This window comes from Accipiter gentilis, chromosome 1, assembly GCF_929443795.1.
Source record: "Accipiter gentilis chromosome 1, bAccGen1.1, whole genome shotgun sequence".
In the NCBI taxonomy this organism is placed as follows: domain Eukaryota; kingdom Metazoa; phylum Chordata; class Aves; order Accipitriformes; family Accipitridae; genus Astur; species Astur gentilis.
Genome location: NC_064880.1, coordinates 1,359,287 through 1,382,122, shown reverse-complemented (window position 1 = coordinate 1,382,122; position 22,836 = coordinate 1,359,287). Strand labels below are relative to the sequence as shown.

At 48.1% G+C, this 22,836-nt stretch overlaps 1 protein-coding gene and 1 long non-coding RNA gene across 6 annotated transcripts in view; one reads left to right on the top strand and one right to left on the bottom strand.

Moving 5' to 3' along the window:
* The window catches only part of MEGF6 (multiple EGF like domains 6), a 119,532-nt gene that overhangs the window by 24,096 nt on the left and 72,600 nt on the right, over nucleotides 1-22,836 (bottom strand). For all 5 annotated transcript variants that reach the window (XM_049801397.1, XM_049801405.1, XM_049801413.1 and 2 more), the window contains 5 exons: nucleotides 17,204-17,329; nucleotides 16,154-16,276; nucleotides 15,632-15,754; nucleotides 13,018-13,155; nucleotides 290-412 (listed from right to left, as the gene is read on the bottom strand). In XM_049801397.1, coding sequence (XP_049657354.1) covers nucleotides 290-412; nucleotides 13,018-13,155; nucleotides 15,632-15,754; nucleotides 16,154-16,276; nucleotides 17,204-17,329 — 633 coding nt within the window. The remainder of the gene's footprint in view (nucleotides 1-289; nucleotides 413-13,017; nucleotides 13,156-15,631; nucleotides 15,755-16,153; nucleotides 16,277-17,203; nucleotides 17,330-22,836) is intronic.
* On the top strand, nucleotides 1,419-12,702 carry LOC126039147 (uncharacterized). Its single transcript, XR_007506225.1, has 3 exons — nucleotides 1,419-1,522; nucleotides 1,760-1,881; nucleotides 12,375-12,702. It is a non-coding gene; the product is annotated as an uncharacterized LOC126039147 (long non-coding RNA).

Here is a 22,836-nt window from a genome sequence, read left to right as displayed (position 1 = left end):
GGGGTTGAACATGAAATGACTTCTGTGAACTCCTGGAGTCAGACCTGGACCAACTCATTCTGAGTTATCCCGGTTTGATATCAGTGTGTTCAAAAGCCCCATTGCTACTCTTCGGTTGTGGTGGACTAGTGTATGGGTTAGAATAGCTGACTAAGCAGACCGAGGCTGACAAAATACAAAAACCAGAACTAGAGGAACCCGTTCCGTATGCGTCTCTTGCCGTGCCGCAAGGCAGAGGACTGCGGCGTCGCTGGCGCTTGCAGGACTCCAGCTAGATGTTTCTGCTTACCGTCGCACCCGCAGCCATCTGTGCCGAGCCTGTATCCAGCATAGCAGGCACACTCGTAGCCTCCAGGGTAATTGTAACAGTCTTGCTGACAACAGTGAGACCCGCTGTCACATTCATTGATATCTAAATGAAAAACAAAGGGCGCTGGATGTTAGTATGCATCTAGCTTTGCAGTGGTGACAGTACTTGCTAAAATTGCTCTGTGACCAGTTCTGGTAGGTTTTCACTGATCTGACTGCCAAATGCTGAGCTAGCATTCTTGTTTTCCTCTTGAAATGAGTGAGGTTTATGTTAACAGACCATCCTCAGCAATGTGCTCCCCAGCCAAGGGAGGAATCCTGAATCCTAGAGGCCTGTGGGAAGTTAACTGTGATTTTTTTCCAGTTCGAGATTGTTCTTAAATGTTTTCTGTGCTTACAAATGGGGGTGATTCCAACCATAACACTGACCTCTGTTCCCCGATTTACCCTGTTACAAACACTGATGTCAAGTTCAGAGATGGTTGAGAACTGCACGGTTCCTTCAAGCTCTCTCAGAGCGAAGTCTCTGAAGGATGGATCTAGATAACCTGGAGAAAGCAGAGCTCGTGGGGCTTGAAGTGTCAAGCCCCTTGTATTTATGGGACTCCCTTTGTCCACCATGAAGTGGAATTACCGCAGTGCCCAGGTAGTGGTGGGGTTGGTGAAGCAGCCCCCGACCACCAGAGGAGGCCGGACCGAGGAGGGGTCTGGTAGGAAAACAGATAGCACTGCTGGGCTACGGAAAGTGTACTGGGCTTTGTAGTATGCAGAGGAAGAATGTTCTTTCAGAGCAGACTTCAGTTTGGGTCCTGGCTTTTTTGCCCCTGTGTTGTGATGCAGGAAGTTTCTCCGAGTACAATGGTCTGGCTGTTGCTTTCCCCGATTGTTTGCTGATCAGTGGCGGATGGGGGTTCTGTATGTTGCAAAACGTGTGAGAAATTGCTTCTGGATGGCCTTGCAGTTTCTGAAGAAGATAAGGACTTTAGCCCTTTTAGGTAACTTAGCGTAGAAGTATCCGCATGGATTACGTCAAAACGTAAGCATAGATAATAGAAGCACTAACGAGCTTTCTTTAGGACAAGATGTATCAAACGTGCAGAAGAGCACACTGCGCAGAATCATCCGAGAAGGGCCGAGTAGCGGACCGGTGAGGAAGACTCTGGAAGACCACCAGAGACCTTCAATGTGCCTGCGTAAAGGACACTTGCATAGGGTAGGAGTTTCCTGGAAAACTACTGAATATGTATAACATTTTTTGGAAATCTAGTGAGTACGTCTGTAGAACACGTATTTAGCCTGGACGATTAGACCCGACGGTGTGCACGATAGGTGGAGCGATCCCCCGTGCACCCAGCGCTGCAATGAAGAATGCCTGCTTTCTAAACCTCCAAAATCGAGTCTCGGGGAGTTTCTTTGGCCGGCTTTTTTGGTATCAGTTTTGGCACCCCAGATGGGACTCTGCTTCTGAACCCCGACAGATCCTGGGATCACAGGAACCTCAGCCGGCACTGGCATTTCTCGGGAGGGACGTTGATCCCTGGACTGAAGAGCTCGAAGCAAGAACTACGCTTTGTGAGTAAGACATTCTTTTGGGGTTTTTGGTATTGGTATCTATCTGTAAGTTGCAGGCGTTTGACCGTGCAAGATAGATGTGGGGAAAGGATCCTACGGAAAAGGGATAGGTCTCCCTAATTGGATATGAAAAGGTTAGGAATCCTTTATAGGTATCTATTTTTTGGACTAATGACTGTAACTGCTATTGTGTGTATAAGCTTGATTGTTTTAGTAGTGATTATATTTATAGTTATATTAAGTTGTTATAAAAAGGTCAGTATTCCGTGTATCGTGTAAATAGTGTAATTAAGCTTGTATACAATGGGGGCTGGAAGCTCCACCGGTGGAGTAATAGAGAAATCACCTTTAGGGTGTATTATGCAACATTGGAAACAAATTGCTGGATCCCCGGGAGGATCGGTTAAAAAATCTAATTTGGTGAAGTATTGTAACCAATGGTGGCCTCTTCATAAATTGGGAAGCGGGGGAAAATGGCCAGTAAATAGAACATTGAATTATAATACATTGTTACAATTGATGTTGTTTCTGAGAAGGGAAAAGAAATGGGATGAAGTGATGTATGCAGATATCTTTTTCACGTTGCGTCAGCACCCTGAGTGGCAAGAGGAAAGTGGAATTAATTTAGCTCCTTCTGATCCTCCTGTGTTGGCAGTGGAAAAGGACCAGAATAAGCATAACGGGAAAACTTTGAAAAGATGTTGTTCAGCCTGTAGTGTTGGACGGAGGTGTTTAAAATTAACTTGGGAGGAAATGGAGGAGGATTTAGAAATGCTGGTGGCACCAGGGTTAAGGACTTTAAGACGGGAGGAGGTGGAAGGTCAGGAGGAAAGGTCTGAAGAGGGAAAGGGCAATTGCGTGATTGAGGGAACGCGGCGGACTCCGGTAGCTGGTCGAACAAGAAGTAGCCAGCCAGCCTTGCAGGCTCTGCTGTGACGAGCTGTGGGAAATGATGGACCAATTACAGTAAAGGTTCCTTCTTCAATATCAGATGTAAATAATTGGAAAGTTGCCGCAGGAAGTTATCGGGATGATCCAAAGAAGGTGGCAAGTGGTTTTGAAATGATGATTACAACTCAGAATCCGGACTGGCAGGATATCGAAGCTATTTTACAAGTGGTGTTTGATAGTACGGAGAGAGACGTGATACGGGGAGCTGTAAGAACACATCTCCAAGCACAAATAGCTTCAAGAACTTTATGAGGGCAAATGGAAGATCATTTTCCCTAAGTGGGAAAATCCTAAGTGGGATCCCAATGACCTGGATAACAAAGAGATGATAGCCCGATATCAGAGATTGGTATTAATTGGAAATCAAAATGCCACTCCAAAGGCTATAAACTGGTCTAAATTGTATGAAATTAAACAGGACAAAGAGGAGTCACCGACTGATTTTTCTAAACGGATTAAAAGAAGCATCTCGGAAATGTACTACTTTAAATATCGAATTCGAGGAAGGGAAAGGCCAGTTAGCCACCCTATTTATTGGGCAATCATCTGATGATATTTGGAGGAAATTGCAAAAATTGCAGGGTGCAGAAGCTAGCGATATTGGGAGAATGTTGGATATTGCTTGGATGGTATATAGAAATAGAGATCAACAGAGAGAGAGGAAATGCAAAGTTAACAGCAGCCCTTGAGAATATATGTGTATATCGAAAGGGAGCAAGGGGGATTTCCAGAGGAATCGTGAGAGGGAACGTACGTGGAAGGGGTAGAGGACGCGGACTGTCGAATCCAGCCGTCGGGCAGAATCAGTGTGCATATTGTAAGAAAGAAGGACACTGGAAGAGAGAGTGCCCAGCTTTATTAGCAAAAAAGAAAGGAGGGTACCGATAGTACCCTTAGAGGAGGAAGACTGAAGCAGAGCGGAGCACTCTTCCCCAGCAGAGCCTCTGGTTATAATTAAGCTGGGGAATGAGGAAGCAGAATGTTTAAGAGATACGGGGGCAACGTATTTGGTTTGAAACACGAAAAAACATGAATTGGGAACTGACATGGTGAAAGTTATTGGTGGGACAGGAAAAGCAGAACAAAGGCCATTCTTTAAACCCTAAAAATTTAAAATTGGGAAGCAATGGGTCATTCACGAGTTTTTTTTACTTACCAGGTGCACCGAAACCCCTGATAGGCTGGGATTTATTAGAAAAATTAGCAGCAGAAATAAAAGTCAAAGAAGGGGAAATAGAAGTTTTAATACCAGAATCTAAATAGATCCAGGCTTCAGTGTTTCTGTTACAGGAAGACGGACAAGGAAGCAAAGATATCCCTAAAGAAGTGGAGGAGGTGGTAATTCCCTTTGTTTGGGCTGGAGAAATACCCGGGAAATCTAAAAGAGCTGAACCTGTGAGAATGGATCTAAAACCAGAATCGACACCGGTAAGACTGAAGCAATACCCTATAACAGTTGAGGCTAGGTTGGGGTTGTTACCATTAATACAAAAATTTCTGAAATATGGGTTACTGAGAGAATGTGAGTCTAAGTATAGTACTCCAATTCTGCCAGTGAAAAAGGCAGATGGGAAAGCATATAGATTAGTTTAAGATTTAAGATCTATCAATCAGATAGTACAAGATATATGGATTTGCAACTACTGCATGTATACCTTGTTGATAAGCTTGACAGAAAAACAAGAATGGTTTACAGCGTTAGACTTAAAAGATGCCTTTTTCTGCATCCCGGTTGCACCAGAGAGCCAAGAAGTATTTGCTTTTGAATGGGAAAATCCTGAAATGGGGCAAAAGACTCGGTATACCTGGACTGTGTTACCACAAGGATTTAAGAACAGCCCCGCCGTTTTTTGAAATCAACTTGCTAAAGAACTTGAAATCTGGTGAGTGGAGAATAGAGAAGGTGGTGTTCTACAGTACGCGGATGATATTTTGCTGGCAGGGGAAACCCGAGAAGAATCTTTGCAGCTGACGGCAAGCCTTTTGAATTTTCGCGGAATGAGTGGTTACAGAGTATCATGAGAAAAGGCTCAAAAACTCAACAAACTGTAATGTATCTGGGGTTTGAAAATTTTAAAGGACATCGGCAGTTATCAACAGACAAAAAAAAAAAGCCATCTGTCGCCTCCCAGAACCAGATACCCTCTGAGAGTTACGAACCTATCTCGGGATGACAAAGCGATGCCGTTTATGGATTGACGAATATGGACTGATGGTAAGACCGTTGTGTGAAATGTTAAAAGCTTCTTGCAGATACCAGCTTAGAATGGACTGAAGAGGGAGGAAGTGTGTTGGGAAGTGGCTTGCTGAAAAAGGACATGGGCCTGTGGAAAAGTTGTGCGAGCAGAGTTCTGTGTGAAAGAATGTCAGTTTGAGCAACAAGACTAGGCCTTGGCTGAAAATAGCTGGCTTTACTGATATTGGGAGAAAAACAACAGCTGGTCTCGCTGTTATCAGGAGAAAGACAGGGACGGTGTGACCTTGGCATAACTTCACAAGTAACTTTTGAAGAAGTTCTCATGAGAAAGTTACTGAACATGCGTAGCTGCCAACCACCAGTGGGTGTGTTTTAGTAATGAATAAACATTAGCAATGTACCAATCATATTAGGACTAGTAGGCATAATCATCGCAAACTGTATAAATATGAGCTATCCGTGCAAATAAAGTTGAATCACTTCTATCACTCATATTGGGTCGACTTACGTGCATTCCTCCACCGCTCCAACATGGTGCCCGAACGGGGACCGAAGAAAGGGGAATTGGAGCGACGGACACTGAGAAGCACCGGTAGCAGCGACCGGGGGGCAAAAGATTAACCAAACGCTGATCGTCTTGGTTGGTGTGTTAACTCTCGTGCCTGGACCGTCCAAAAGGGGTTCGCCGTCAGTGAGGGCTACTGGAAAAAGGCTGCAAAGACTTTTTAACCGAGGTGCCTTAATCAAGGTAGCACCCAGGAGTATCAAGAAGCCGGCCGGCAATGGATCAAGAGGTAGCCCTAAAATTGTTACAGTGCTTTTTAGAAAAGCGGGGGGTAAATTGCGTTAAGCAAGTTTTGGGATTAGTTGCTTTAGGTCGTGTTAAGGGATGCTTTAAGAATCCGGATTTATTATTTGAGGAAAGTGAATGGCATAGATTAGGAGACGTATTATGGGATATGGTAATTGACGATGATAAATCAGCTAAAAAACTAATGAAGCAAGGACAGAAACCTTTCAATTAGTGTGGGTACAGCTTTTGAGCTTAGTACCTGGAAAGCTATCGGAACCTCCCTATGGGATGAAATCAGTGACGGGTCTAAAGAAGTTAAAGATCTTGCAACTTTATGGAAATTGATTAAGACAACTCTGTAAGAAATGAAAGCAGATCGTAAAGCGTCTGCGTCTGCTTTTGCTGCTCTCTCTCTTCAACCGCAAGCGAAAGGGAAAAGCGGGGAGAAAAACATAATGCAGCGAGAAAGACTTTTTGGAGCTTGTTCGCCTGCTCTTGTGCCCTTGACTTCTGCTCCACTCCCTGGGACTGCCGATATTAATCAGCCATCCGACAGTTCCCAAGCCTCCCTAACCGTACGATTAAAGGAAACCCTACAGAATCAGGAGTGAGTAAAAATCTGCCTACGAAAAACCAGCCCTCAGATACCACCGTTCAACATGAACAAATTATACCTAGCATATACCCTGATTCAAATAGTGCAAACAAGGACTTGGCTACTCTAATAATAGAACAAAAAGAGACAATGTTAGAATTGTTAAAGGAAATGCAAAAAAGAGACGGGGAAACCAACCGCACCCGTGATAGATGCGGAGTCGCTTGTAATAGCTGCTGCAGAAGAAAGGCAAAGACATTGGATTAAGCAAGTCTGGATTGCTCAAAAACAAAAAGAGGGAGAAAGATTTAAACGGAGACCTACAGTGGATTCGACCTTGTTGTGGTATTACAAATACAGACTTACAGCCGCTGCTGGATTTATTGAGGGGCAGCGACAGCTTAACTTCTACAAGACAACTAAGTGCACCGGGATGGCAAGCCTTGACAGCAATTGGACAAAAAAATCCATGTCTGGCAGATACGTTCCTGATTTACCCATAAATTTGAAACCTTATGCTGAGATTGATATGGAACACACTGACTGTAGTAAGCAGCATGACAGTGACACCGGTAATTGATCCACATCGGTTAATGCCATGGGACAGTAAGAATGTTTGGGTGTCACTAGCTAAAGCTATTAATCAAATCTGGTTTTGTGTGTCATTGGCATTACCTGAACAGTCTTTTATTCTTATGTATTTTATTCTTATGTATAATGTTGTTTTTACTGTGCTTAATTAGTTGTGTTCACAGATCTTTGCAAAGGGCAATACAGCAGGGGTTAAAATTTTACCTCAGTCTATTCACAAACAGATAAATTGGCTGAAGAAACATACACAAAGATCCAGCAAGAAACTAATGGGTTTGATGGGGTGTTACAGCCAATATTTGGCGGGATAACACCATGGCTAATGTCATTGATTAAGGAAGCCTTACGATGGTTGGGTATTGATATTAATCTGCGTAATAGTTAAAATTGCTTATGGGTGCATGATAAAAGGAGTCTCAAAGCTGACACACCAAGCTCTACTCGCACAAAAAGAAAAAGGGGGAATTGTTGGGAATTGGCTTGCTGAAAAAGGACATGGGCCTGTGGAAAAGTTGTGCGAGCAGAGTTCTGTGTGAAAGAATGTCAGTTTGAGCAACAAGACTAGGCCTTGGCTGAAAATAGCTGGCTTTACTGATATTGGGAGAAAAACAACAGCTGGTCTCGCTGTTATCAGGAGAAAGACAGGGACGGTGTGACCTTGGCCTAACTTCACAAGTAACTTTTGAAGAAGTTCTCATGAGAAAGTTACTGAACACGCGTAGCTGCCAACCACCAGTGGGTGTGTTTTAGTAATGAATAAACATTAGCAATGTACCAATCATATTAGGACTAGTAGGCATAATCATCGCAAACTGTATAAATATGAGCTATCCGTGCAAATAAAGTTGAATCACTTCTATCACTCATATTGGGTCGACTTACATGCATTCCTCCGCCGCTCCAACAGAAGTGCTTTTAGAAATCCCAAACAAGCACTACTGAAGGCACCGGCATTGGCATTGCCAAATTTAGAGAAGCCTTTTGAGCTGTTCGCTCGTGAAAAACGAGAAATAGCACTGGGAGTGCTTACCCAGCTCCTTGAACCTTTATGCCGAGCGGCGGTGTACTTTTCCAAACAATTGGATACCGTAAGCCAGGGATGGCCTGGATGTTTGAAAACTGCGGCTGCTACTGTAATTTTAACAGAAGAATCACGGAAGCTTACCCTGGGTCAGAAGATTACAGTAGATGTACCACACATGGTGATTACGGTATTGGAACAAAAAGGGGAATGCTGGTTGGCCCCAAGCCAAAGGATTAAGTATCTAGCGGTCCTGTTAGACCAAGATGATACACAGCTCGAAACTACCGCAATATTGAATCCTGCTGCGTTTTTTTGTCAACGGAACAGATGAAAGAAGGTGAGCAGAAACTAGAACGTGACTGCTTACAGACTATAGAAGAAGTATATGCCAGTAGGCCAGACCTTAAGGACCCCCCCTTAAGTAATCCAGACTTGGAACTATATACCGATGGAAGTAGTTTTGTCACAAATGGAAGGCGCGTGTGTGCAGTAACCGCTATAACCGAAGTTATGGAAGCAAATGCTCTATCGTCGAAGGCATCAGTGCAGAAAGCCGAACTAATGGCCCTGACAAGAGCACTGGACTTAAGTAAAGGAAAACGCGTAAATATATGGACAGATTAAAAATATGCGTTTGGGGTGATTCACGCTCACGGGTCTATATGGAAGGAAAGGGGCCTTTTAACTACACCAGGCACAACCATAAAACACGAAGAAGAAACTTTGAAACTCTTGGGGGGGGGTGTTCAAGCACCTGCTGAAGTGGCTGCGATGTATTGTAAGGCTCATCGATCTGGATCAAATGACCAACATCAGGGAAATACATTAGCCGACTGGGCTGCAAAAAGGGCTGCAGAAAAAGGCATACAAGCAGAAGCTTTTGCAATAACCCCAGAGCGAAAGATAATATTACCAGAAAAAATGGTGTATGGCAAACAAGATTTGAAATAGATTGAAAACTTGAAGGCAGAAAAATGAGAAGATGGATGGGCAGTAACACCCTTAGGCCTAGTAGTAGTTCCTTACGCTCTCATAAATGAGATGGTAAGGAAAGAACGCTATTCTGTTCATCGGGGAACCAAAAACTTGTTAAAACGCTTGCAGAAATCGATTATTAGTAGAAATATGGTGGAAAGTATACTATCTGTGACTGAGAGAATAATCCAAAAACGCAAAACAAGATACATTTTGGGGAAAAATAACGGAAGGTAAAACGCCTGGTGAGTATTGGCAAATTGATTTTAGTGAACTACCTAGAAAAAGAAGGATGAAACATCTGTTGGTTTTAGTAGATATGTATACTGGATGGCCAGAAGCTTTTCCCTGCTGTACCAATAAAGCCCGAATGTTGTCAAGGTTTTGTTAAAAGAAATAATTCCCGGGTTTGGAATACCTATAGGAACGTCATCAGACAGAGGGCCCCATTTTGTGGCAAAACCAGTTACAGAGCTATCTAAAATATTGAATATAACTTGGGACTTAGATATTCCATATAGGCCACAAGCTAGTGGAAAAGTTGAAAGAATGAACTATACCCTTGAGACACAAATAAGTAAACTGTGTCAAGAAACTTCTGTGGATTAGAGTGCAGCCCAGAGGTAGACGGCTTTTGAGCCCTTATGAACTCTTCTATGGAAGACCATATCAGACTCCTGGGTTGCCAGGAGAAATGAGAACACAAGGTGAAAGTGATGTAATTCATTATTTAATTGCCTTGGGAAAAGTATTGCAAGAACTAAATAAGTATGCGGTGATGAATAAATCTTTGAATCTTGATTTGCCAGCTCACCCATTTCAACCTGGAGATTGGGTCTACCTCAAATCTTGGACATCGGAGCCACGGCAGGAGAAGTGGAAAGGACCATATCGAATTTTATTAACCGCATACACGGCAGTAAGATTGAATGGAAAAGGCTCTTGGATTCATTGCTCGAGAATGAAGAAGGCAGCTCCTGAATGACAAGTGGAACAAGAAATGCTACGGAGGTTGAAATTAGTTAAGAGTTAAAGGTAAAATGTGGTGGTTATGTTTTTATTTGTTTCGGTTTGATATTCACAGGGAGTCTAGGTATTTGGGATATGAACCTACCCTTGAAACTAATTGGAGGAATAATGAGAAAACCATTAACTGATCAGATTGCCGGGCTTGTTCCCGACTCCCTGAGCTCGCAGAAAAGGGTGCGAATTTAGTGGGAATACCTATCCCCTTCAACGCATCCTGGAATCATTTGTGAATAAGACCGAAATTTAACCGGGAAAATGAAACTGATCTCCAGGTATGGAATGTGTATGATCCAAATGTTTCTGAAGTTAAACGTCTAACTACAAAACCCGTAGAATTGACAACAATGCCGCGGGCCGTTACCCTTATTGTGATTGAGCTACGTAGAGGAAAGGATGAAATTCACTGCCTAGATATTAGGATGGTCCTAAGGGAAATGGATGGTACTGGCTATGTGGGAAAAAGGCTCCAATAATATTACAGTAATCAGGAGTTTGGGAAACCAGAATGGATGGGTAAGGACACTTCTGAGATGGCTCAGGAGAGCACCTAATGCTATTGCTGACCATCCTACGGGATTTCATAGCTTCGTCCGATGGTTTCTACCTTGGTTAGGAGTCAGTGAGTTAGAAAAGACGTTAGTGAATATTTTGGCAGCGATTGAGCAAATTGAAGACTACACTGTAGATGCCACTTGAGCTTTACAACTTGAAATTTCTAGTTTGTCAAAAATGGTTCTTCAAAACTGAATGGCGCTGGATATGCTTTTAGCCTCTCAGGGAGGGGTTTGTATGGTCATAAATACTAGCTGTTGTGGTTTTACGTAGAGCAATCGGGAAAGATTGCTACAGATCCGAATGAAATTTGGAAACAAAGCCAACAGATACATAGAGTGGCTATGGATGATACATCTTGGGGATCTGGGGAAATTTGGAATAAATTGACTTCTTGGCTTCCCCATTTAGGATGGTTAAAACAATTATGTGTCGGATTAATTAGTTAATGACTCTAGGGATATTTTTTTGTATATTTGTCAAACGTTTTCTTTGGCATTATTGGAGTTCAGCCGAAACATAGTGACTGGAAAAGAAATGAGATTAGACGTGAAGTAGAAACGGGAAAATATTTTACTTGAACCCTTGAAAGGGATGGACTATAAATTATAGGAAAATGAGTTTTAGTACATAGCTATTGAGGACTGTAGCGGGTAAGCTACAAGTCCTCAAAAGAAAAGGAGGGATTGAGGCAGGAAGTTTCTCCGAGTACAATGGCCTGGCTGTTGCTTTCCCCGATTGTTTGCTGATCAGTGGCGGATGGGGGTTCTGTATGTTGCAAAATGTGTGAGAAATTGCTTCTGGATGGCCTTGCAGTTTCTGAAGAAGATAAGGACTTTAGCCCTTTTAGGTAACTTAGCGTAGAAGTATCCGCATGGATTACGTCAAAACGTAAGCATAGATAATAGAAGCACTAACGAGCTTTCTTTAGGACAAGATGTATCAAACGTGCAGAAGAGCACACTGCGCAGAATCATCCGAGAAGGGCCGAGTAGCGGACCGGTGAGGAAGACTCTGGAAGACCACCAGAGACCTTCAATGTGCCTGCGTAAAGGACACTTGCATAGGGTAGGAGTTTCCTGGAAAACTACTGAATATGTATAACATTTCTTGGAAATCTAGTGAGTACGTCTGTAGAACATGTATTTAGCCTGGACGATTAGACCCGACGGTGTGCATGATAGGTGGAGCGATCCCCCGTGCACCCAGCGCTGCAATGAAGAATGCCTGCTTTCTAAACCTCCAAAATCGAGTCTTGGGGAGTTTTTTTGGCCGGCTTTTCGGTATCAGTTCCTTCAAGCTCTCTCAGAGTGAAGTCTCTGAAGGATGGATCTAGATAACCTGGAGAAAGCAGAGCTCGTGGGGCTTGAAGTGTCAAGCCCCTTGTATTTATGGGACTCCCTTTGTCCACCATGAAGTGGAATTACCGCAGTGCCCAGGTAGTGGTGGGGTTGGTGAAGCAGCCCCTGACCACCAGAGGCGGCCGGACCGAGGAGGGGTCTGGTAGGAAAACAGATAGCACTGCTGGGCTACGGAAAGTGTACTGGGCTTTGTAGTATGCAGAGGAAGAATGTTCTTTCAGAGCAGACTTCGGGTCCTGGCTTTTTTGCCCCTGTGTTGCGATGCTGTATGGAGACAGCTCCCACTGCTTCCTCAGAGCCACGGGGGAAAGCAAAGCTCCGGGGGGTTTTGCATTGCTCTCCTGGCGGAGGAATCGGCCCCCCGCACCCAAACAACTGTGGGGGCCCGTGGCAGCCTGTTAAAGGAGCGTATCTGTTCCCAACAGATGTCCTGGACAGACGTGCTCCTTGAAAGCTGCAGGAAGAAGTTGGTACTGAAGAAAGAAGAAACAAATTCAAGAATTATTTCCAGAGCCATGTGAACTGCGACTCTGCGCTGCAGGGCGATGGGTAAGCACTGTTTCGCATCGCTAAACACTGTTACTCTTCACTAGCAACCTCCTTTTTGCTGGTTTTCCAGAAAGAGAAGTCTGTAGGTGTAAGGGCCTCAATGCATAGCCCCTCCAACTAACCTGCAGGAAGGGCACCGGGATTTCTCCCAGCTTTGGGCTGCCTCAAAGGATGGAAACAGCCAGCCAGCCTCGCTGTGCCAGCCTGAGCCACAGCCCCGCTGCGAGCGCAGGATGAAACCGCAGCCTGACGCGCCGGTGCGGTAAGCGTCTGGCTAGCGAGCGCCACGGTGGGTTTGCGCCGCAAGGTTTTTTGCGGCAAGGGGCTGGGCGTAACGCGGCGTGAGGCGCGTGCCTCAACTTCGGACCAGTTACGGAGCTCGAGGAGTTTCGCAGGCGTTTCTAGCCTTGTTAACCTGGCTGTAGGGCAGAGCGAGAGAGTAGCTGATGTCCAGAGATGCTCGCTGTTACTTGAGGTGTGCTTGTAAAAACGAGGGATGTGCTTTTCCCCTTGCCTTACCAGTGCACGTCTTCTGGTCCTCTTCGAGCCGAAAGCCAAAATTACAGGTGCAGACCGGGCCGGAGCTGGTGTGGTGGCACGTATGGGAACAGCCACCGTTGTTGGCTTCACAACTGTTCACAATCTCCATTTCTATCCCTGGAAAAGACACACGGGTTAGGCTCCTGGAGCACGCGCTGCACCCCTGGACGTACTGACGAGCTGCGGGCTGGGCTGCCAGGCAAAATTTGGCTCGGTCTTTCTAAGTACGGAGATGTCTGCTGCTCCCATTTCTAGCTGGCATCGGAACTACAGCTAACTACGGCAACAGCCAGATGCCCACAGGTAGAAGTGTTAGTTATTGACGTGCCAAAAACGGGGGCACAAGGGTCAGGAGCAGCCATGTATCTTGTTAGCTTGGCAAAGTTTATGTAAACGTGTCTAGTTAATTCAGCTTTCTTAAGCTAAAAGGAACTTGTGCCATGGAGCTTTGACTCAGCCCTGAACCTCCGCAAAAGCAGTGTCTGCCGTTCAGAGCACTGCTGAGTTTTTACTGTGTTCGGCCCCAAGGAGGATGAAAGACGAGAGGAGCCAGATGCGGCCCAGCGGATCGGTGTGTGCCAACACCAAAAGCTGGGCCATGGGCGAACACCATCTTCCAGATTTCACGAGGTCAATATAGTCCCTCTGTCTTTCCTCTTATTAAAGCAAGAACAACCCCACGTTGTGTCCTGGTTTTGGCCTGCATAGAGTTAATTGTCGTCCTAGTCCCTGGTACAGTGCTGTGAGTTCAGGAGAAGAATGGTGGTAACACTGCTGTTCGCAGTTGGGGCCAAGTCGTGTCTAAACTAAAGTCAAGGGCTCTTCAGCTTCTCCTGCCCAGCCAGTGGGAAAGCTGGAAGGGCACAAGAAGTCGGGATGGGACACAGCCAGGGCACTTGACCCAAACTTGCCAACAGGGTATTCCATACCATGGGACGTCACATCTAGTATAGGAACTGGGGGGAGTCAGGGCAGGGGGATCGCCGCTTGGGGACTAACTGGGTGTCGATCGGCAGGTGGTGAGCAATTGCACTGTGCATCATTTGTGTATTCCAATCCTTTTATTATTACTGCTGTCACTCTAGTAGGGTTATTACTACTAGTTTCCCCCATTAGTTTCAATAAAAAAATAATAAGATGATTGCTGTTGACAATTAATGACTTGTTAGTTCTTAACGACATCCACATGAGCCTGCTGCCACCCCTCTAGCACCCCCCCTCCTCCAGCACCCCCCCTCCTCCAGCACACCCCTCCTCCAGCACACCCCTCCTCCAGCACACCCCTCCTCTAGCAGCACCCCTCCTCCTCTAGCAGCACCCCCTCTAGCACCCCCCCAGCACCCCCGCACCCCCCCTCCTCTAGCACCCCCCCCAGCACCCCCCCTCCTCTAGCACCCCCTCCTCTAGCAGCACCCCCCCTCCTCTAGCAGCACCCCCTCTAGCACCCCCCCAGCACCCCCGCACCCCCCCCCTAGCACCCCCCCTCCTCTAGCTCCCCCCCTCTAGCACTCCCCCTCCTCTAGCACCCCCCCTCCTCTAGCACCCCCCCTCCTCTAGCAGCACCCCCCCTCCTCTAGCAGCACCCCCCCCTCCTCTAGCAGCACCCCCTCTAGCACCCCCCCAGCACCCCCGCACCCCCCCTCCTCTAGCACCCCCCCCCAGCACCCCCCCCTCCTCTAGCACCCCCTCCTCTAGCAGCACCCCCCCTCCTCTAGCAGCACCCCCTCTAGCACCCCCCCAGCACCCCCGCACCCCTCCTCTAGCTCCCCCCCTAGCACCCCCCCCCAGCAGCACCCCCCCCTCTAGCACCCCCCCCTCCTCTAGCACCCCCCCCCCCTCTAGCACCCCCCCCCCCCTCTAGCACCCCCCCCTCCTCTAGCAGCACCCCCCCCTCCTCTAGCAGCACCCCCCCCTCCTCTAGCAGCACCCCCCCCTCCTCTAGCAGCACCCCCCCCTCCTCTAGCAGCACCTGGTCCCCAAAGCCTGACCCTCCTGCCCCTGGCCGGTTCCCAGGGCGAGCTGCAGCCACAGCACTGGTGGAGCATCACGGCTTCCCGTACCACCGGCTGCCGGCCCCGGGACTGCCGTGGTGGCCGTCAGCTGTGAGGGGGCTGCTGGCGCTAAACACCCTTCAACGCGCTTTGGCCTGGCCCTGCTGCTGCTGCAGAGTAGCTGAACGAAGACCTACGGCCAACCTTGCCCGGTCTTGTGTTATAGTGTTTTTTTCTTTTCTTGAGGGGAGCAGAGGCAATCAGTTCACTAGCTCAGTTGCTTCTTGGGTTCCACACCTGCAGCTGGCTGAATTCAGCCAGAGCCCCGAGAGCAGAGCATGGCCTGGGTGGAGCCAAATGGCTCCAAATAAATCACCTCAACCACCAAAAGTAGCTTCGCGGTGACTTTAAAGATCAAAGTTTATTATCTCGGGGGGAGAGTAAACAACCAGCCCTAGACCTGCTTGGGAAACTCATCAAACAATGATGGCCATAACTCAGCCCCCCACCCCCCCAGTTCTCAGGGTGCGCGAACACTTGCCCGCAGAAGCGAACCCGCCTCCCGTCCCCCCCCGCGGCAGGAGTCCAGCCGCAGTACTCACGGTAGCAGCGCTTGCCGTCCGCCCCCAGCTCATAGCCCGGGTTACAGGTACACTTAAAGGAGCCCTGAGTGTTGAGACACCGGTGCGCACACATGGCTAGTCCGGTCAGACACTCGTTCACGTCTGCAAGAGATGAGCAATCGCTAAGCAAAGCAGGTTGAGCCATAAACGTTCTTTCAAAGGGACAGTTGTTACTATCATCTTCAAGTTTCTCCCAGCCCGACTTCTTCACCAGGGCCTAGACCAACAAAGAAACGGAGCCAGGAGTTCAGAATTACTGTATGGCTTCTTAGGAAATCGGAGCACACGAAGTCGAGTTTCGATCCAGGCAAAAACTCGAGCAGGGCTCTTGGACAGACGTCGGCCGAGCATCTTAGTTCACGCCCCCGCTCTGGAAGGCCTATGCATCACATCCAAGTCACAAATGCCGATGGCCGCTAGGACGGAGCACTACTTCACCCTGCGAGACACGGTCGGTTTTCTCCGTGAAAGCTTCGTCGTAGGGAACTGGACTGAACTTACCTTCACAAGCCTTATTGTCAGGCGCCAGGCGGTAGCCGGGGTGGCACTCGCAGCGAGCTGTTCCACGGTGGTTGCGGCACCGGTGCACGCAGCCCCCGTTCCTGTCGGCGCAGGGGTTCCTCACTGCGGGTCAAAGCAGAAGAGGCAGGCTCAATTTCGTGCTAATCCGAGCTCTTCCTGGCATTACGCTTATGGGAGAAGAGAGCATCAAGCAGTTAGTTATGCCTAGCAAAAAAAAAAAAGTTTGGAATCCGTGAAAGACCGTTCTCCACCAGACAGAAAAATCTCTGCTACTGCTCTCTGTTTACTGCTCCGGCCAGGCAGGAGGATTTACATGGCGTGAGGTCCCACAAAGGACAGGCACTAATCCGAGTAAAACCTTTCCAGCAGAAGCTTGGCACGGGCACGTCCCTCTACAGAGATTACAGAGCGAGCGCCAGGCAAACTGGCTTCGAGTGCTCCTATCAGGAGGTTTGCCAGTCTCCGACCTGCTCCGGGACCTGGACTGATGCTACGAAACCCTACCAACTGCTGCGTTGTTTTTAATATCCCACTCGTTCCTTTTCCCTTAGCAACTTCGCAGCTGAAGACTTCCTTCCTTCTACTTCTTGAATGCCAATCGAGAAGGAGAAGATTAAACTTCTGCTCTATATCCCCTCCTGCAGCCAGGAGCAGGTCAGCCGGAAAGCCGTCTGCAAGCGGGGGGAAGAAGATCCCGTCCCGCTGGAACACGCTGCTGTTCCTTCACTTTCTCAGAAGTGCGTGCCTTCATACAATTTCATTTTTGTTGGCTACGCTCCTTCAGATCTCCCTAGCCTTTCAGAATAAGCTGCAGAGGATGTCCACGACAACATAACATGCAGAGTTTTTACTGGAGAGAGACATCCCAGTTGGGTCTATTTGATGGCCGAGCGTGCAAGTGCGTGCTCCCTATTCCCCCCAACTCCCAGCTGCCCCTGAAAAAAAAAAAAAAAAAAAAAAAAAAAAAAAGAAAAGGCCAAAGCAAAACTCGGCCTCCCCAGCTTCCCGAGCGTGCTCCAGGGGACTCACGGACGCAGCGTTTGCCATCTTCCCGCAGCTGGTAATTGTGCCGGCACTGGCACTGGTGCTGCGTCGGCGTCACCTGCACGCAGTTGTGTTCACAGCCGCCGTTGTTCAGGGCGCACGTGTTCACCGCTACGAGGCAAAAGGACGGGGCGTTCGTCACAACAATAACGGTGCCTGCGCAAGCCTCTCGCACGGGACCGGGGCCAATTGCACACGCTTAGCTAGAGCGCTGCTAACGCCAATTTAAAATCGGGGCATATTCAGCCTGCGCTAAAGCGAGAAGCGCGCTAAACGCGAGCCGTCGCTACAAACCTCTGCTCTGTTGGCGGCGCGCGAGAGGGGTCTCCCACCGCTGTGCCGGAGAGGGACCTTGGGTAGACCCCCCCGCCCCCCTCAAGACAGGCACCCTTTTCTAAGGCTCAACCGTGGCAGGTAGCAGCTTAAAAACGCTCTTTTCTACAATAAGAGCTCCCAGCAGCTCTCCTGGGAGGCGAGGCCAGGGTGCGGGGGTCCGGGCCGGTGCTCTGCAGTATTACGCGGGAGGGAAGCTGACAGCCAGCGCGTTCCCTAACAAGCATCAGCCCTCTCCCGAGGATGCCCGCGTCCACAGGTTGGCTTTTCACGCCGAGTTATCGCCAAAATCCTCATAACTTTGTTCAAAGCCGGTCGCCGCAGGTGCAATGCCACAGCTAGTTCAGCTTAACTACTTCTCGGTGAGAGTTGCACACAGGCGTAGCGAGGTTTTCCCCATAACAAAACGATACAGAAAACTAAATTTCCGGCTCCGTGCCGTGCAAAAGACACCGGTTACACAGGGCAAGGCCCAGCAGGTACCATCAGTTCTTCCGGAAACATTTAAGAAAACCAATGTTTTAAGACGCATCCCGCACGTCCATACTTCGATCGGGTCCAACACCCCCCGCCCAGCTCAGCGCTTCGACTAGGAGATTTCCACACAAAAGTTTAGGACGCGTGCGCTCGTCCGCGCTGCGAGTAGCCGATGCTGTAACCGGCAGTTGCCGAGCTGGAGCGTGCGGGGATACGCTGGCGGGAACTGTGATTTCATCCTAACTACAGGCGGGACTGGGAATTGAGATTCCCGACTGGTGTTCCTGGCCGTGCCACAGCGTTTCTGTGTGGCCTTGCGCAAGGCGCTTTTCCGCCCAGAGGATTTCAAACAGTCGGAAAACAGAAGGTTTCGCCTAGGCTACGGCAGAAAACAGATCTTCTGACCAAACATGTGGACTATCTTTTCTTTACAAGCTTGCTATCATTAATCAGCCTTAAAATAGCCTTCTCCTCCCCCCTCCCCGTTCCTATAATCTGGGACTTTTCTGCAGGATAAACAACAAAAGCACTATGTTTAACCAGAGATGTGTGCACCTTGCAACCAGCAAGAGTTTGCCTGCTTCTTTTCACTAGGCTGCAGCTATCAGGGACCACTGACCTTGTTGTGTCCAGGAGAAATTTGAGCTAGAAAACAAAGCGGGGAGAGACTTACTGGAGCAGGATTCACAGGCTCCGGTAGATAAGCCATCTTGGGGTAACTAACGCCATGCCTCCAAAGTGCTGAAATTCTCCTCTTCGACCACCGCACGTCTCCCGAGTCAGCCTCCTTAATTGGCGAGCATCATCTCAAACAGACTGCTCCAAAGAGAGGCGTCCCTTACAGGAACTGAGAAATTGGCCCCTAAAACCTCTTCTTCCTCTTAGGAGACACGAATATGCACAAAACACCCAACACGCTGCGCGTCAAAGCTGCGGTGGGGGTCCAACAGGGCTAAAACCCGGCCACGGTCCGGGGTGGAAACCCAGACCTGCTTTCCATAAGCGGAACGGTACGATGAGTTGCGGTCTCACACGTTTCTGACCTCTTTTTCAAACTCCAAAAATCAACCGATGTGCTGACTCGGAGGAATCTTACAAGAAAAGCTAAAAATACCTCTAATGAAAGACATCTCTCCACAAGCTAACACTTCAGGTAATCACAGTGCCCTCAACAACCTCAAGAGTTCTGCTAAGCAGGCGAGCCTGGGAAGCGCATGCTAGTAAAAGTCTCTGGTTTTGAGGAGCTCTCCGAGTCCCAAGGGAAGGTGGGTCGGTCAGACGGCCATGCCCAGGGCGCAGGCTGGGTCGGGTACCAACGCCTTGCAATAGCGACGCTCTGCCAGTGCCTTGCCCAGATATTCAAAAGGTTATTTTCTATAGACAAAGCACTGAAAGTAATTTGACTAAGCCTCTCTTGTATATTAGTGAAAAACAAATATTTGGCACAGGAGGAAAATGAAAGGCAAACCCAAATATTCACTTTGATTTTTTCTGCAAGCAGTTCCCCTGCAAAAAAAATATGCCCGGACTCAGAGCCGAGGAGCTCTCTCATTTCAAACTCTTCAAAACTAACCTCCCCTTGTATGCCTCTAATTAACTAAACATTTGGGGGAATAAAATTGACTTAATTGGGTCAAAGTATCGCCATACACAACACGCGGCTGGAGCGAGAACTATCAGTTTGTGTTAGCCCTGCTGACATTGTTTCCTTTAATCCATTTGGAAGGAAACAACAGAAATACTCAACGTTCCTCAAGAGTTATGGGTCAGAGTTACAGGACTCAAGCTTTAGCAGAGATCGGTGGTCATTTTAAAATATCCTGATGTATTAAAGTGTTTAATAACATGTATTCCAAAATACCCATAAATAATGTGCTTGTTGGAGTGCTTTTTTTAAAAAGAAGCAAAACAATGCTAATGCCTGCCAAAACATTCCTTCATACGGGAAAAGTACCGGGCCAACATATAACAAGCCAACGCATCTTACGTCTAAAATAACCTCCCAGTATGCAGTTATTGTCGTGGTTTAACCCCAGTCAGCAACTAAGCACCACGCAACCGCTCACTCACTCCCCGCCATCCAGTGGGATGGGGGAGGAAATCGGGAAAAGAAGTAAAACTCCTGGGTTGAGATAAGAACGGTTTAATAGAACAGAAAAGAAGAAACCATAATGATAATGATAACACTAATAAAATGACAACAGTAGTAATAAAAGGATTGGAATGTACAAATGATGTGCAGGGCAATTGCTCACCACCCGCCGACCCACACCCCGCCAGTCCCTGAGCGGTGATTTTCTGCCCCCCCCCCCCCCCCCCAGTTCCTAAAACTAGATGGGACATCACATGGTATGGAATACCCCGTTGGCCGGTTTGGGTCAGGTGCCCTGGCTGTGTCCTGTGCCAACTTCTTGTGCCCCGGCTGAGCATGAGAAGCTGAAAAATCCTTGACTTTAGTCTAAACACTACTGAGCAACAACTGAAAACATCAGTGTTATCAATATTCTTCACATGCTGAACTCAAAACATAGCACTGTACCAGCTACTAGGAAGACAGTTAGCTCTATCCCAGCTGAAACCAGGACAGTTGTTCGTACAAATTTGCAGTCTGAATAACCGCCCTCCTCACACACCTCTAAAAGACCGCTTTTCAGACTGGAAAAAACTGAAGTCCAGGATCGTCTTTATCATACAAGATTTAAGCAGACAGAAATCCTGAAAGGTTGGATACAGCAGACTTCCCAACAGCATCACTCCTACACACAAGAGGATGAACACGTCTCTCTGGGTTGCCCCGACCGGCGCGCCGAGGCACGGTACCCACGCCATACCCCAGGGCGACTGCGTAGCGATGGAGCTTTAGCACGGCAAAAACCGCTCCCGAGCAGCAGAGGAAACTTCGGGTACTCAACTGGTGGGATGTGGCAACGCTCGGTGACCACAAGCGGCTCGAGTAGGGTACGGATGCCAACTAAAACGACGCGTGCGCCTGTTCCGGCGAGTCCTCCTCAGCCAAGGCGTTTAAGCGCAACCGAGTACCGGCACCGCTTACGGCGATCTTAACCGACGCCGTCTGCGGACCGCGCGGAGAACGGAAAAGGTGAAGCAGCGAGAGTGCAGGGCTCTCGCAGAGCATTTTCTTTCCTCTTACGTTTCTTTTAGTATACCTTATTTGCTAGCAAACGTACTCTTCAAGACTAATAACCCCAGCTGAGCCTCCCCGTTCTGCGATGGCACACGATGACGGAGTCAGCACACGCCGTTGTCTCGGCCATCGCGGGTACGTTCCAGAGCACTACGGGTAATGGGAACCACGAGTCCTCCTCTGCCAAGAGACTTGTGCACGGGGAAGAAGTGGCTGGCATCACTGCCTCTACGGTGCTCGTAAGCTATACGGCGCTGGTGGCTCGCGCGCGATGTAACGAGCAAAGCAATCGCGCCCTGCGGCGTCGCGCAAAGCCACCCACGGCGCGCCGACTGCCGGGGGTGCTTGTGCAGCACCGTGGTTTTGATAAGATACGACCTAATTCAATTGAAGAATCGGGAATAATAAGGCGAAACAAATGAAACGCGTTAAAACCGTTTTGGGTGTCTTTCCATCAAAGCTAGGGCCTTCTAATTCCGAGTCTCCTTAGCTGGCTTCTCGCAGAGTAACAGCCAGCGGACCTCACCGCTGGCCTTGTTTTAATTACCGCTCATTTTTTTGCTGTTTACAGAACCACTCTAAAAATATTTCCATTCCCAGATGCTTTTCCTAGCTTAACATTTCTGTGACAACATTGCCAAACCCAGTGTCATCTTGTACATCACACACATTTTTGTAATTAAAGCTCAGACAGATTTTCCACAGATGATATTTCATCGTCTGCAAGAGGGACATTACTTCCCTCCCCTCTGTCTGAAGGGAGGGCAGTGCTGCTGAAAGATGCTAGCTCCCAGATTCTGACCCTCTCGGGCCCGGGAAACAGATAAAAAGGCACGAAAAGGACATTGTTACGACATTGTTACTACTGGTCGCACACGGGAAGCGGGTCTGCGAAGCAGCAGCCTAACACGGGAGTCAATTTAACAGCCGAGCTAGCGGAGCTCTGCACCCTCCAGCTGACCCTCACGACGTGGGAAGAGCCAAACTCAGCCCCTGCAGCTATGCCGCAACCTCCCGGGAGCCGAGCGGTGCCGCTCGCTCAGCCCGGGGGCCGTCAGCAACGTCACACCGTCGGCGTTCGCTCCCTCTGCATCTCTCCCCGGCAGCCCCCAAAGCTCTGCAAGCAGCGAGCCAATACTTTAAAGCAGCTGTAACTAGAACCGAGCATGACATTCCCTGTTGCAGCATCACACAAAAACCATCGCTTCTAAGAAACGGCTGAGGAACGTGCCGCTGGGCAAAGAAAAAGACAGATTTTCTAAAACGTGCAAGTTGCCTGTACAGCGAGTGCAAATTGAAAACCTGTACCAAGTCCACGCGGACGATTGCCCTCTGTGCGCGTGGTTCGAGCCCACACAAACTTTTACGGCATAGTCCTTCTGTTTGCTATATATAAGTAGCCTCTCTAGTTGAGATTTCTTCATTTGAAGTACTCTTAATACAAATAGGGATACATCATGTAATCCCAAAGTGATTTATTCTAACCTCAGACAATTTCCAGAAACATGTTGTGTGTTAATACAGACCATCTCCCTCCTCTGCAGGCCAACAAAAGCAATTGGCTCAGATTAAGTTCTTTGCCTTGGACTGGATTTCATCCCTCTGCTGAAATAGCGGAGAAGGACCTGAAGATGTCAGCTTCCTGCCTCCTGTCCATGTGGTT